Source organism: Capricornis sumatraensis, chromosome 4 (assembly GCF_032405125.1).
Source record: "Capricornis sumatraensis isolate serow.1 chromosome 4, serow.2, whole genome shotgun sequence".
Classification (NCBI taxonomy): domain Eukaryota; kingdom Metazoa; phylum Chordata; class Mammalia; order Artiodactyla; family Bovidae; genus Capricornis; species Capricornis sumatraensis.
In genome coordinates this window covers 124120869-124137368 of record NC_091072.1, presented here as the reverse complement: position 1 = coordinate 124137368, position 16500 = coordinate 124120869, and the positions used below count along the sequence as shown (strand labels likewise).

The 16500-nt window shown below is 38.2% G+C and overlaps 1 protein-coding gene across 1 annotated transcript in view; it reads right to left on the bottom strand.

The window, feature by feature from the left end:
• OVCH1 (ovochymase 1) overlaps positions 1-16500 on the bottom strand; it is a 110577-nt gene that overhangs the window by 56397 nt on the left and 37680 nt on the right. Inside the window, exons 13-15 of the mRNA XM_068971491.1 lie at positions 10664-10820; positions 10260-10355; positions 4624-4848 (exon numbers count right to left, since the gene is read on the bottom strand). Of these exons, the coding sequence (XP_068827592.1) occupies positions 4624-4848; positions 10260-10355; positions 10664-10820 (478 nt within the window). The remainder of the gene's footprint in view (positions 1-4623; positions 4849-10259; positions 10356-10663; positions 10821-16500) is intronic.

Sequence of the window (16500 nt, the reverse complement as noted above, 5' to 3'; positions counted from 1 at the left end):
TGTCTAATATATTATATATTTTATCATATTATGTGTCCTCTCCCCCCTAGAATATATGGTGGTAAGGGCAGGGATTTTTTGTCCATTTTGTTCACTATTGGATGCCCACAACCAAGAAAAGTCAATCCTTGACCCATAGTAGGTGTCCCACATATATTTGTAGGGAGTAAGGAAGGGAAAAGATTATTTACAAGAAGAAAAAATCATTAGTTGGCATAATATATTAGAGTAAATGATGCTGAAATACTATTTGAAGAGTGAGTCAATATTTATTTGTAGCAAATAGAGATGAATCCAGCTCTTGAATGGTTGCTGGCTCCCACAGGGAAAAACATAGCATTTGCAGTGTACAAGGATACTATCCAACTTGAGTAAGAGGTAATATCTCTATCATAGCCTTACAGTTCTGCTAGCTATTATCTGAAGGACAGAACAATTTTACAGGTTTCAAGCTGACAATTTCAAATCAAAGAAATGGTAGGTTGAAAAATTATAGGGTTTCCACAGTTAATCTACAACAAAGTCAAGCATGGTTTTCAGTAGATAACAATGAAAAAGGCAAGTGTTAGTCACTCAGTCGTGTCCTACTCTTTGCAACCCCATGGACTACAGCCTACCAAGCTCCTCTGTCCATGGAATTTTCCAGGCAAGAATACTCGAGTGGGTTGCCATTCCCTTCTCCAGAGGATCTTCCCCATCCAGGGATCGAACCCAAGGCTCCTGCACTGTAGGCAGATTCTTTACTGTTTGAGCCACCAGGGAAGCCTAGTTTTTCCAGAAATCATTTATTTCTCTTTGAGAGCCTGGTATATGATAAAGTGAAGTGAAGTGAAAGTTATTCAGTCATGTCCAACTGTTTGCGACCCCATGGACTGCATAGTCCATGGAATTCTCCAGGCCAGCATACTGGAGTGGGTAGCCTTTCCCTTCTCCAGGGGATCTTCCTAACCTAGGGAATGGAATCCAGGTCTCCCTCATTGCAGGCAGATTCTTTACCAGCTGAGCCACAAGGGAAGCCCAAGAATACCGGAGGGGGTAGCCTATCCCTTCTCTAGTGGATCTTCCCGACCCAGGAATTGAACTGGGGTCTCCTGCATCGCAGGCAGATTCTTTACCAACTGAGCTGTGAGAGAAGCCCCAGTATATGATAAAATAGCTATAAATTAAAGAGGAAATCATTTTTTTCTAAAAAAGGAATCAGTCATAAATCATTTTACCATATGAGAGGGGTTCCCTGGTCTCTCAGCAGTAAAGAATTTGCCTACAATGTGGGGAACCTGGGTTTGATCCCTGGGTCAGAAAGATACCCTGGAAAAAGGAATGGGTACTCACTCCAGTATTCTTGCCTAGAGAAGTGCATGGACAGAAGAGCCTGGTGGGCTACAGTCCATGGGGTCTCAAAGAGTCAGACACGACTGAGCGACTAACATTAACACAACACTAACACCATGTGAGAAAATGTATTTCAGCAGGATTAAGCTTTTTTTTTAATTAAAAATTTCTGACCTTAGTTGGGAAATTTTTAAAAATAAAAGCAATGAGATAAATCAAAGATGAAAATACATAGAAATATATTTAAATCAATAAATTTAAAAATATTTATATCAACATACAAATACACAAAATTTAAAGGCAAATGACAACCTTATAAATAAGTACTTGTAATTTATGACAAAGGAAAAATTGTTTTACATAATTATATACACACCCACACACATACACACACACACATATATATATATATATATAGCCCCTATAAACCAATAATAAGATCAATACTCAAATTTAAAAATAATGGTAGCAACAAGGAATTTGAAAATGTAGATAGCTAACTATGGATAGCTATAGATAAATGGAAAAAAAGTATCCCCATTAATGATTAAACAAAGTAAAAGTGCTTATTAAATTGACAATATCAGATTAAAGGCATGGTGAAAGAGGCTCAAATTTAGTAGTATGCATTCATGCAAAACAAATGTCTGAGACTCTGTTATTTCAATTTGGGAAAATATAGGAGGGGAAGAAAATAGCCAGATCCCTGCTCTCATGGCACTTTCATTTTGGTCAGGTAAATGAAGATTTCAAATAGAGACCACTGCTACACATGAAATGACATGTGTAGAACATGTGCAGAATATGACAGAAAAAGACCATGACAGGGAAAGGGTGATGGTCCTTTAGACTTAGAATGTCTATCTGAGGAGGTGACCGTTCAGTCAGTCATTTACTAAATGCCTTCTGTGTATCCAGGACTATTCTAAATACGGGATTCCTGACACGAAGAGACAAGTTTCAGTCCTCGAGAAGCTCATGTTAGTAGGGAAGACACAGGTATGAACACATGAAACAACATCATAGGTTAGAAGACAATAATGCCAAGAGAAGGGCCGTTAAGAATTCCGGAGGTGGGAGGTGATGCAGTTCTCATCAATCAGGTAGGCCTCTTTAGGAAAGTGTGTTCTCTGAGGAGAAAAGGGAACCCTTGTACACTGTCAGTGGGAATGTAAATTGGTACAGCCACTGTGGAAAATAGTATCAGGTTTCTCAAAAAGCTAAAGATGAAACTACCATACGACCCAACAATTCCACTCCTGGGGTATATATCCAAAAAAATAAAAAACACCAGTTCAAAAGATACACACACCCCAATGTACATAGCACGTTACTTACCCTCGCCAAAATATATAAGCACCTAAGCATCCGTTAACAGATGAATGGATAAAGAAGATGTGATACGCACACACACAAAGGAATACTACTCAGTCATTTAAAAATAACAAAATTTTGCCATTTGCAGCAACATCGATAGACTTGAAGGGCATTATGCTAAGTGAAATAAGTCAGACAGAGAAAGACAAATACTTGTATGATATCACTTATATGTGGAATTTAAAAAACTCCACAACTAGTTAATATAACAAAAAGAAGCAGACTCACAGATACGAGAACAAACTAGTGGTTACCAGTGGGGAAGGGGGAGGGGCAATAGAGGGATGGGGGAGGTGGGTACCAACTGTTCGGGTGTAAGACAGGCTCAAGGATGTGTTGTTTTGTAATAACTGTAAATTGAAAGTAATCTTTAAAATTGTATTTAAAATGTCAAATAAAAAAATGAAAGCACATTCTAGTCAAGACTTGACTGGATGGAGAAGAGCTCTTTGGAGAGCTGGGAGAGGTAGATGGACAAGGGCCCTGAGAGCAGAGTGTGATGAGCTAAGGGAGTGGGAGGCGAATGTCATGCTGTGCATTCTGGATTTCATTGCAGTTACAAGGAGACCTCAAGCCATTTCAATCAGGGTCGATGGGGAGGTGATCTGATCATAGGGGGAAAATGTGCAGTGGACAGGCCAGTTAATGGTTTCCTCTGCAGTTTAAATGAGACAGTATTTCTAAAGAAAGAATCTTTAAATAAATGGTTGTGCCTTTTAAGTCAATAATTCAATCTCAGAATTTTTCCAAAGAAAACAATCTCAACCTCAAAGCAATTCCCTGGCTTCCATATAGTCCTGAATCAAGCACGCACATTTGTGTGTCAACCACATACACTCACAGTACCATACATAAACTTCTCTTTCCAGGTGTCCCCATCAACCAAATTATTTCCAGCACCTTCCCACCTCCTGCTTTGTGCATGCTGTCACTTCAGTCATGTTTGACTCTTTGCGACCCCAAGAACTATAGCCCACCTGGCTCCTCTGTCCATGGGATTCTCCAGGCAAGAATACTGGAGTGGATTGCCATGTCCTCCTCCCAGGGATCTTCTTACGTCTCCTGCATTGGCAGGCGGATTCTTTACCACTAGCACCATTCCCCTTTACTGAGAGCCAAAAACCCTGTATTATACCTATACAAACAAGAGCTGGGAATTTTGTTTTGCTAAATACAATAGGTTTGCCCATACATGAAATGAAATGACAGTTGGTATGTTATTAGCAAACTTTTCAGTTCCACCATTTTAAAAACCTAATGTGTCTTGCCAGAGAAGGCAACGGCAACCCACTCCAGTACTCTTGCCTGGAAAATCCCATGGATGGAGAAGCCTGGTAGGCTGCAGTCCATGGCGTCGCGAAGTCGAACACGACTGAGCGACTTCACTTTCACTTTTCACTTTCATGCTTTGGAGAAGGAAATGGCAACCCACTCCAGTGTTCTTGCCTGGACAATCCCAGGGACGGAGGAGCCTGGTGGGCTGCTATCTATGTGGTTGCACAGAGTCAGACACGACTGAAGCTACATAGCAGTAGCAGCAGTAGCAATGTGTCTTGCTGTATTTTAAAATTCAACACTCTAGGTCCTACATGATTTTTAATTATCTTAATCCCTCCTTGGTCATATACATACTTCTGGCATTCCAGTATGATTCTGCTACGTTTGAAGATGGGCTCTCTTGCCTTTTTTTTTCTGAATACACATACATACAAACACACTCACTCAACCTTTAGTATACCTGTTTTGTGAATTCAAATTTGAAAATATTAAACATGTCTAAAAATAAACACATAAAAATATGCCTACATTACATAAGTCAACATTTCAGAGGTATTATTGCCAAGTTTAACTCTCCCTTTGATCTTAAGCTGCTTACCCAGGAAAAGCACACATATAAATGCCCCTAAGGCTTACCTGACATCCTTCTCTCACTGTGGTTTTCTTCATAAATAATCAGAGCTGAGTCTTGACACATACGAGACCCAGGGAGTAACAGATACTCAACTGTAAATTTTGCCATACTGCTTGGTGAAACTCGGAGCACCCAAGAACATTCCAGTTTTCCTCTATAATCCAGTGGATATCTTGGAGATGAAAAAAAGCCTCTGGGCTCTTCTAACTCCACTTCAGAGTAACAGCCTATGATTTAGAACACACAGACACCAGAGACCAACTCAAAAAGACAAAGAAAAGTGAGATTCTATCATAAATTTGAATAATTTAGGCTTGCAAAAAGAAAAATAAAACTTAATTACCATCAGTTATAAGTTCTTCGATAAAATGATCACCCCATTTAATGTGTCCTAGTTTTTTGAAATGAGACTGTAAAAGTAGAATTTAAATAATAATTATTCAAAATGACTTTTAACTGAATTTTTAAAATTTCTTAGAAAATGCAAAGTGGACTGCACTGTATTCTCTAATGGCAGCCTGTTTTCATTTCTTTCCTTCTTTGACATACAACTGAAGATCTGTTCCTAAAAGCTTGTTTGGTTTCCATAAGCACTTATCTTGCTGGGACAAATGAAGTCTGCAATTGAGGTCAGGAAAGGAGAATTTGCTGAATACACTTTGAATGTCATCTGCAATTTGTTCTTAAGTCTAAGGGCACTCCTGTACCTGCACTGGTACCTGCAGAGCTTCAGATGCTAGGAGCGCTCTGTCCCACTGACCCTGACATTGGCTTCTCCTTCGGGTGACATCCTTGGCTCTTCCTTCTTTCCCTATGTCTATTCCCTTGATAACAATTTTTTGAACGATTACAACTGAAATACTCGTATTCAAATGAACACATTTTAAAAATATTTATTTTTAATTGGTTGATGATTGGTTTACAATATTGGTTTGATTTCACATTTTGATTGATGAATATGATAGCTTATGGTGAACGGTGTTGAATTTGTGATCTCCGAAGAAGATTTAACTTCAGGACTAGGGACCAGGCTTGATCACGCAAGAGTTTTGTAGAGCAGAGTTTTATTAAAGTATAAAAAGGGATAGAGAAAGTTTCTGACATAGACTTGTAAACAAGAAAATCCATTTGTTTTTGGCATATGAGTAAAAGGAACCACAGCCTCATTTATTATTTGTAAATCTTGAACTAGTCTCCATTTATCATTTAACTTTTCCACACCCAAAATAGGAGTGTTGTACGGACTATTACAGGGAATTAATGGCCCCTGCTCCTTTAAATTCTCAATGATGGCTATTAACCCTTCCTTAACCTCAGGCTTTAGGGGATACTGCTTTTGATGTGGAAATAGGTGAGGGTCTTTGAGCTTTTAAGGACAGGAACAGCATTTTGTCCTCAACCCACAGTTTTTTTCATCAGCCCACACTTGAGGATTTACAGATTGTTCCATTAAAAAGAGCTGATTCCATATTCATGAAAACAGCGACCTGGACCTTGTTCAATATATCCCTCCCCAGAAGGGGTGAGGGAGACGCTGGCATGATTAGAAACTCGTGAGGAAACAGCACAGAGAAAGTTGCCACTTAAAGGATGACTGACATAATAATGTTTGGCTCATCCAGACAGTCCCATTACAGTAGTGGATCAGGAGGAAAGCGGACCAGGGGCTTCAGTGAGCACAGGGAAAGTTGCCCTGGTGTCCAAAAGAAGTCAACTGACTGGCCCTCCCCAGTTATTAATACCCAGGGTTCCTCAGGTGTAATTAGGACGGGAGCTTGTGGGGAGATCTCTGGGCACATTCAGATTGTCTATGTCAGAAGCTTTCTCTGTCTCTTTTAACACTTTAATAAAACTCTGCTCTACAAAAGCTCTTGAGTGATGAAGCCTGGTCCCTGGTCCCAAAGTTAAATCTTCTTCTTCGGAGATCAGGAATCTGACACCGTTCACCGTAAGCTATCATCTTGGGGGCTTGTCCAGGATCTGAACCTGGGACCTCTCGCCCCAGAGATGAGAATTGTAATCTGTAGACCAACCAATCTGCTGCCCCTTCAGTCCAGATTGTCTTAAGAGTCCAACCCTTGGGGCCTACACCTCAGAGGGTAGTCTCTTCTCCAGTGTGGTCCTTTGCAGACCGGACCTGGAGCAATACATACATCATTATACATGCTCTGCCATAGAGAAATAACATTCTAACTGAGGAGACCCCTATGTTAATATACTTTACTGAACAAGAGAGATGAACAGTGGCAGAGGTGAAAGGAAATGTTCCAAGAATTCAGGATTCTATTCAATTGCTTGGTTTTCTGTTACTTCTGTGAATTTTTCTCTTTTTCATTTACATGGCTATTATGGTCTAACTTAGGTATTTCTTAGGTCTACTTGGATGTTATAGTAACCTAACTGATTTTGCAGTCTCGAATCTTCCCCCATCATGTCCTTCAATCAGAGAATGATGAAACAGAAGAATTAAGCTCTTTTCTCGCTTGCTCAAAGCCAACTACAGTGGCTTGCAAGGTCTTTCCGAGTCTAGTCCCAACGTGTCTTTGCAATCTTTTTTCCTCTCTACATGAATCCTCCACTATAAATCTGCCTGGAAAAGGAACTGAATCATATAAAGTCATGAATTCCCAAGCAGTCACTATTTTTTATAATTAGGGTAACAATTTCAAAAAACCATTGCTAAGATTCATTTATTCCCTTGTGTGAAAAGCAAGTGGTGGGAGTGGGTGGGTGTTAAAGATGGCAGAGTCCTAATACTTATTCTCACAGAATATTCAGAGAAGTAGAACAAAACAATACCCTTTTATATGTAAAGCTTTCAAAGTTCTTTGGTATGCATAATTATTTCTGAACACACGCAAATGTGCAATATCTTCTTTACATTTTCGCAATGTTCATTTTCTAATAGCTTGTTTTGTTTTGTTTGGACACGCCCCATGGCATGTGGCATCTTAGCTCCTCGACCAAGGGTTGAACCCCCACCTTCTGCATTGGAAGCACAGAGTCTTAATCACTGGACCACCAGGGAAGTCCCCACTTTCTAACAGTCTGAATGAGACAGAACAAAGAATACATTTGATGGGCACTATCACCACTCCCTGGATAGACTTCCCTGGTGGTGCAGACAGTAAAGCATCTGTCTACAATGCAGCAGACCCGGGTTCAGTCCCTGGGTTGGGAAGATCCCCTGGAGAAGGAAATGGCAATCCACTCCAGGACTATAGCCTGGAAAATCCCATGGACAGAGGAGCCTGGTAGGCTACAGTCCATGGGGTCACAAAGAGTCGCACACGACTGAGCGACTTCACCATATTCACTATCACCACTCCCACAATTATTGACTCTTTCCATAGGTCATACCATCCCTATTCTGAGGGCTTCACATAGATTACTTCTTTCAGCACTCATTAAAATTGTTAACTCAAATCATCAAAATGATCTTAAATTCTACTCTCCATCTCAATCCCAATTTCAGATTTAATTTTAATCTAAATTTGACTCTTAGACTCTAGTTTTGACTCCTGACTCTTGTGTTGTCAGAACATACCACCCATAAGGTAACAGGGCCCTGAGTTACTCCACTTCATTCCTAGAAGATTTTAGCAGTTATTTTCTCCAACATTATGCTTATTTTATATCTTGCTGATTTCAACAGGCACATAGATGATGACTCCAGCACTGAAGCTTCTCAATTCTCAACTTCCCTCCAGTAATCCTGTCCTTCACTTGACCTCATTCACTCATCCCAGTGATCAGCCCCTACACACCTGGTTATTAGCAGTAATTACAAGCCTCGCGTAAACTCAGTTTCAAGAACCACCATCTCCAGCCACAACCTTCTATTTTTCAGCTTACACCAAAACATCTTTTGAGACTTGTAATTCATCTATCCCACCACCTTTTCTTATTTTTTAACTTATCATTCATCCTTGTTTTACTCTTTCCCCCAGCTTAAATTCCAACCATGTATCATTTTAATCCCTTCCTCACACACACACACTCCCAATTCCCTTATACTCTTGTAGACTTGGAAAAACCCACTGTGATCGAACCTTCTCTGCACCCGTGCTGCATCTATGTGGTACACCTCAGTGTCTCCAGAGGGAAACAACCAGACCAACTGATTGCTGCCACTGCTGCTAACACTTCAGTCGTGTCCAACTCTGTGTGACCCCATAGATGGATTGGTCTCCCTCTAAACTTATGATCATTAATTTCAGAGGCTTTTATGCTGCCAAAAAATTCTACTACATTTTCCTAGTCCATAGGGCTTCCCTGATAGCTATTCGAAAGCTATTTAATACTTTCTTTTTTCTCTCTCAAAACTCTCAAACTCTCTTCTACAATCCTCTGTTTCACCTGCTGAGGAAATAAGCAATTAGAGGACAATTGCCAGCAGCTCTCATTCCCACAGGTACCCATAAAGAGCACCCATGCCTAAATATTCTGCTTTCCATTTGGCAAAACAATGGATAAACCGCACTTTGCTCCTGCCCAAGACCAGTCCTTCCACCTGGACACTAGATCTCATCTGCTTTCTTCTACTGAAAGTTATCCCTCTAGCAAGTCTTGTTCTCTCTGGACTCCTCTTCAGTTTTTCTCCAACTCTTTCTAGTTGTCTCCTGGACTTGAGTGTATGTGGGAGTGGATGAAGCAGAGATGGGTGAAAAGGGAAAGACCCTGACCATTTGGAAACCAAGAATGATGGTTATCATGGAATTTTTATCTTCTTGTAAATCTTTCACAGACTTCTAAATCTCCAGGTGCTTTTCAGTTTCATCCAGTTCAGTCACTTAGGTGTGTCTGACTCTTTGCGACCCCATGGACTGCAGCACACCAGGTTTCCCTGTCCATCACCAACTCCTGGAGTTTACTCAACTCATGTCCATTGAGTAGGTGCTGCCATCCAACCATCTTATCTTCTGTTGTCCCCTTCTCCTCCTGCCTTCAATCTTTCCCAGCATCAGAGTCTTTTCAAAAGACCAGGTGCTTTTAGCTTTTAACTAAAAATATAATCCTATTAGCAAACAGACACTCACAGTGTGGAAGAACTAAGAGAGACACTAACAGCAATGCTGGTCTTAGTCATCTCATATCCAGAATCTTTGTCTAGCAAGATATCTGAAAGGCTAAGGACCTTTGTTCATGCAGGAATAAACAGTTCAGAGATCAGAATAATTCTGTGAATTTTTCCAAAATTCAAGCACTGTTTATAACCATTAAGATAATTTTTTTTTAACCTGTAATAGCTGTGTCTATGAACTAGATAAGATCCCTTTTCTAGTTCTTTGCGACCCCATGGACTGTAGCCTACTAAGCTCCTCTGTCCATGGGATTTTCTAGGCAATAGTACTGGAGTGGATTGCCATTTCCTTCTCCAGGGGATCTTCCCGACTCAGGGATCAAACCCAGGTCTCCCACATTGTAGACAGACGCTTAACCGTCTGAGCCACAGGAAGTCCCAGAAAAGATCCGTAGACAGTAACAATAAATAGCTCACCTGCCCTTCAACTTAAACTACCAACCAGAATGAAAACAGTTTATGGTACTCCAAAGAAAATTAGTGAATCCAGATAAGCAATGCTTTTTGCTAAATTCTTATTAGCTCTATTAATGGGATAATGTGAACATCTACTACCTGGGCCAGATGCACTGTCTCTTGAGGGTGTGGGTGGTGGCAATTGTTGTCTTGTTAAGATTTTGCTTTCATTTTTCATCTGGAGTAAAACAGGACCTGCATCTGGGGAGACATGTTAAAAGTAAATAAAGATGAAAGCCTAAGGACAAAATGTAGTCTGTTCCAGAGCACAGATTTTCCAAAAAGAATGCAAATCTAGGATTAAAGCAGCCTCAGGAAAAGTCAATTTTACCATAACATTGCCTAAGGAGGAAGTTATTCTTATAGAATTTTATATTTAGAAACTAAAATAAAATACTATGTTATTGTCTTTTCTTTTATAATGCTATTTCTATCACTCTCACCTCTCCCAAGCCCACTCTAAAAACAGAAGAAACTTTTTATAATATATGAAAAATATTTACCTTTGATTTTGGATTGAATCCAGTCCAGGAAGACACTCACTCTGGCAAATACACCAGGCTTCCTTGGTTGGGCACAGCCAGCTCCCCAGCTGACAATGCCATAGAGGACAAAGGGACCTTTTTCATGTTTACACACTAATGGTCCACCAGAATCTCCCTGAAACACCAAGAAAACATGTTCTAAAATTGCTTTAATCAGAACTCCTGCTTTCAATTTTGGAACATGAATAATTAATTTATTCAAAACATATTTCTTTAACTTTTTAAAAGATTTATTCCTTGTCACTTGGTATACCTTAGAACACTTAGACATAAATAAATGAAATGGCAAAAGAAAGGAAAGAGGAGACACTACAGCTGGTATTCCGGAAATACAAAGGATTATAAGAGACCATTATGAACACTTAAAACCAAAAAATTGGGTAATTTATAAGAAATAAATTCCCAGAAACATGCAACCTATTAACACCAAATTAAGAGGAAAAAGAAAATCACAATAAACTAATATGAGAAAGGAGAATGAATCACTAATGAAGAATATCATAAAAAAGAAAAGTCCAGGACCAGAAGGCTTTACTAGTGAATTTCATTAAACATTTAAATAAAGAATCCTTCTCAAATTCCTCCCAAAAACTGAAGAGGGGGGAATACTCCAAAAATCATTTTATGAAGTCAGCATTATCCTCATACCAAAGCCAGATAAGAACACCACAGGAAAAGATAATTACAGGCCAATATCCCCAATGAATATAGATGTAAAAATCCCCAGCAGAATACTAACATACTGAATTCAGCAGTATATTAAATATACTATCAATCACCATAATCAAATGGGATTTATTCCAGTGATATAAGAGTTTTTCAATATATGCAAATCAATAAATGTGAAAGTGAAAAGTTGTATCATCTCAATAGTACAAACAAAACATTTGAAAAATGCAACATTCTTTCATGATTAAAAACTCTCAAGAACTTGGATATAAACAAAACATAACTCAACATAATAAAGGTCATATATAACAAACCCACGCTTAACATCCTACTCAACAGTGAAAGGTTAAAAGCTGTTCCTCTAAGAGCAGGAACAAGACAAAAGTGCTCATCCTCACCATGCCTATTCTGGTCAGAGCAATCTGGCAAGAAAAGGAAACAAAGGCACCCAAACCAGAAAGGAAGAAGTAAAATTGTGTTTATTTTCAGGCAAAATAATCTTTTCTACAGAAAATCTTAAAGGCTTCACCAAAAAACTGTTAGAACTTATCAATGAACACAGTAAAGTTTCAGGATACAAAACAAACATACAGAAATCTCTTGCCTGTAATCAGTGACAGGCTGTGCACCTTGCACTAGTTCACAGTGGGTCCTGCTGGACAGATTGAGGTAATCAAGCAAGATCTGCTCCACAGGGCTAATGCTACATCTCCCCTTTAACATTTTATAGAGGTTATAAAAAAAGACAGTGGTATGTTGTGTGATGATCAGCACAAAGTCCTGCATTTCTATCAAGGCCACCTGGGCCATGAATGAGAAGGGAATCAAAATGAAATCTGACTAGAATTTTACTGCACAGGCCAAGTACATTTAGTATGGCATTGAGTTTTGATATAGTTTTACTTTGATGTAAATTTTGAATTTCAGCTACACCTAGATAGACATAAAATGATAATTAAAATGCTGTACCAATTTATCTAATAAAATTGGCACCTAGCCCCTATTTTGTTGGCTATGAGATAGTTTATGTTAATTTTAAGGGTTTGATAGAATAGTTCATGTGTATTACAGTGATATTCATATGCGGTGTCTCCAAACATTATTTTCAAAAGCTCAAATACAAAATTCTTTGAAATAGAAAAAAGAAATCAATTGTGTCTCTATACACCAACAAAAAACATATTTAAAAAAATTTCATATATGATAGCATCAGAATAATAAAATATTTCAGAACACATTTAACCAAGGAGGCAAAAGATCTCTATACAAAAAAACTTCACTTTGATGAAAAAAATTGAAAATTATTTACACAAATAAATGAAAAGATAGCCTATGTTCATGGATTGGAAGAATTAATATTGTTAAAATGTCCATACTACTCAAAACCACCTACAGATTCACAGCAGTCCATATCAAAATTTTAATGGTGTTTTTCACAGAAATGAAGGAAAAAATCCTAAAACTCACATGGAACAACAAAGACCCCCACATAGTCAAAGCAATCCTGAGAAAGAATAAAGTTGGAGGCATCATATTTCCTAATCTTAAAATACATTATAAATTTATAGTAATCAACACAGTATGGTACTGGTGTTAAAACAGGTATGTAGACCTAAGGGACAGAATTGTGAGCCCAGAAAAAAAACACCTTAATTTATATAGGTAACTAATATTTGACAAGGGAACAAAGAGTATTCAGTGAGGAAAGATTAATTTCTTCAGTAAATGGAATTGGAGAAATTAGATATCCAGAAGCAGAGGAATAAAATTGAATCCCTGTTTACACCATAAAAAATTAAAGACTTAAACAAACATAAGGCCCCAAAAGGCAGAACTCCTAGAGGAAAACAAGGGAAAAGCTCCTTTGCTTGTGGCATCAGTTTTTTGGATCTGAAACCAAAAGCACAAGCAAGAGGGGCAAAAATCAGTCAGTGGGATTACATCAAGCTAAAATGCTTCTGCACATTACAAGAAACAATCAAGATAAAAATGCAACATGTGGAATGAGAGAAAATATTTGCAAACCATATATCTGATATGGGGTTATTATTCAAAATTATAAAATTCATACAAATCAATAACAAAAATCACACAGTTTAAAAATGAGCAGAGGATCTGAATAGACATATTTCCAAAGAAGATGTGCAGATGACCAATAGGTATATGTAAATGGGCCCAACATCACAAGCATCAGGAAATGAAAGTCAAAATCACAATGAGATAGCATCTCATACCTGTTTAATCATCTTTCATCAAAAAGACAAGAAATAGTGTTTGCAAGGATGTGGACAAAAGAGAATCCTATTGCAACACTGATAGGAATATAAATTGATATATCACTGTGGAAAATAGAACTACTATATTACACAGCAATCCTAGTTTTGGGTATACAGCCAAAGGAAATAAAATTAGGATACTGAAGAGATAACTGTAATCCCATGTTTATTGCAGCTTTATTCACATTAGCCAATATATGGAAGCAATCCATTTTTCTGTGAAAGGATGAATGGATAAAAAAGATGTAGTGTGTGTGTGTGTGTGTGTGTGTGTGTGTGTGTTATGGATACTTTAAGAGTGCTCAGTTGCTAGGTCATGTCTGACACTCTGTGACCCCGTGGACTATAGCCTGCCAGGTTCCTCTGTCTATGTGATTTTCCAGGCAAGAATACTGGACTGAGTTGCCATTTCCTCCAGGGTATCTTCTTAATCCAGGGATCAAACCCACATCTGCATTGGAAGGCAAATTCTTTATCACTGAGCTATCTGGGAAGCAATATATACATATATACACACACATATATATATATATTAGATATATGTTTATTTGTTATTTATCTATAAGAATACTAAATATTAAGATGGAATATTATTCAACTATGAGAACAAAGGAAATCCTGCCCATTGTGAGAATATGGGTGACCCTTGAGAACATGATGTTAAGTGAAAAGTCAGATAGGGAAAGACAATGACTATGTTATATCACATATATGTGAAATCTAAAAAAAATTAAACTCACAGAAATGGGCTTCCCTGATGACTCAGTGGTAAAGAATCTGCCTGCCAATTCTTAGAGGCATGGGTTTGATCCCTGGGTTGTGAAGATCCCCTGGAGAAGGAAATGGCAACTTGCTCAAGTATTCTTGTCTGGGAAATCCCATGGGCAGAGGAACCTGGCAGGCCATGGGGCTTCAAAGAGTTGGACATGACTTAGCGACTAGGATCTTATATACGGTTGCTAAGAGAGTAGATCATAAGTGTTCTCAACATAAGAAGAAATGGTAGTTGTGTGAGGTGTGCTCAGTTGATCAATTTTGTCCGACTCTTTGTGACTCTATGGACTGTAGCCTGCTAGGCTCCTCTGCCCATGGAGTTCCTCAGGCTAGAATACTGGACTGGGTTGCCATTTCCTCCTCCAGAGGATCTTCCCAACCCAGGGCTTGAACACTTGTCTCATGCATCCTCTGAATTGGCAGGTGGAATCTTTACCACTGATCCATCTGGGAAGCCCCTTCACAACATATGTGTATAAAAATCAGCACACTGTACATTTTAAATTTATACAACGTTATATGTCAATTAATCTCAATAAAGCTGAAAATAATCAGACCTTAAAATATAGGATTCGCATTTTTTTAAAAGACAGCTTTTCTGATTTTTAATTGGTGCTTTTTTTATATATATACAAGTGTATTTAGACCCTAACTAAAATTTTAATTATCTTCTAAAATAAACTGAGCTGATAACACATTTGATATAGTTGTTTATTTTATATGAAGAATTTTACAGTAGATATCCTGAATTGGGACTAGGAGACAGATTCCCTAATTTGTATTGTAGAACAATTAACATTTTCTTTGGGCCCAGGTTTTTTCCCCCACAGAAGATTATTAAGATTCCCTTCCAGTTTGAAAATGGTCTGATATGTCTTTTATTCACTCATTAATTCAGTACCAACATATACCCAATATAGAATTTTTCAGGCAATTACAAACATTTCATGATACAGAAAAAGTCTAATTTATCTTGTTTAGTCAGTTCTTATCACAGGGTTTAGTACATAGTAAATCTTTAATAAACAAATGGTGCCTATTAGTTACTTAAAAAAAAGTTATTCAGTGCCTACTGTGGGCTAGCCATTATAGAAAAGAGTATAAACAAATTAGATTGCAATGATACCCATAAAAGGAATACTCAGAGTGAATGTTGAGAAAAAAGGTAGCTGTGTGTATGTTTACACACACATATATATACATACACATACACACATATATAAATATATATATGCATACACACATATATAAATTACATATTAACTTACATAATAAATATATTACATAAAATAAACTATATATTAACACTCAGATGTGACTGTTAAGGGCTTCCCTGGCAGTGCTAGTGGTAAAGAACCTGCCTGCCAATGCAGGAGATGTAAGAGATACAGGTTTCATCCCTTGTTTGGGAAGATCCCCTGGAGGAGGGCATGGCAACCCACTCCAATATTCTTGCCTGGAGAATCCCATGGACAGAGGAGCCTAGTGGGCTACAGTCAATAGGGTCACACAAAGTTGGACATCATTGAAGCGACTTAGCATGCACATATGTATTATATATGTGTGTGTGTGTGTGTATATATATATATATATATATATATATATAAGCATTTGAGCTCATACATGAAAAATAAGAAGGAGCTGTATTTTTAAAATCTGGAGAAACAGCATTATATGTAGAACTGATATCGGGGCTAAGGGCCCAATTTAGACATGGATGTGGCAAGTTTGAAGGTCAGAAAGCAATCAGTGTGGCTGGACTATAGTAAGCAAGGGGAGAGAAATAAGAAATACATTGGAAAAGTCAGCAAGAACCAGACAAGTATCTACTCTGTGAAGTCAGAAATCACTTGATAGGTCGAAGAACTTGAAATTTTTAAAACAATCTGAAATTTGTGGTGAGCAAAGAATCACAGGATTCCGCACGGTGTGTCTGAGACTCCCATGTCTCTGCATTTCAGCCTTCTGATGTTCACCTTCCTGGATGAGAAATTACATTAGCAGGTCCATTACGTGCACGTATACACAGGAGGGTAAACACCAATTACCTGCCAGAAATATGAGAGTCCATTCTGT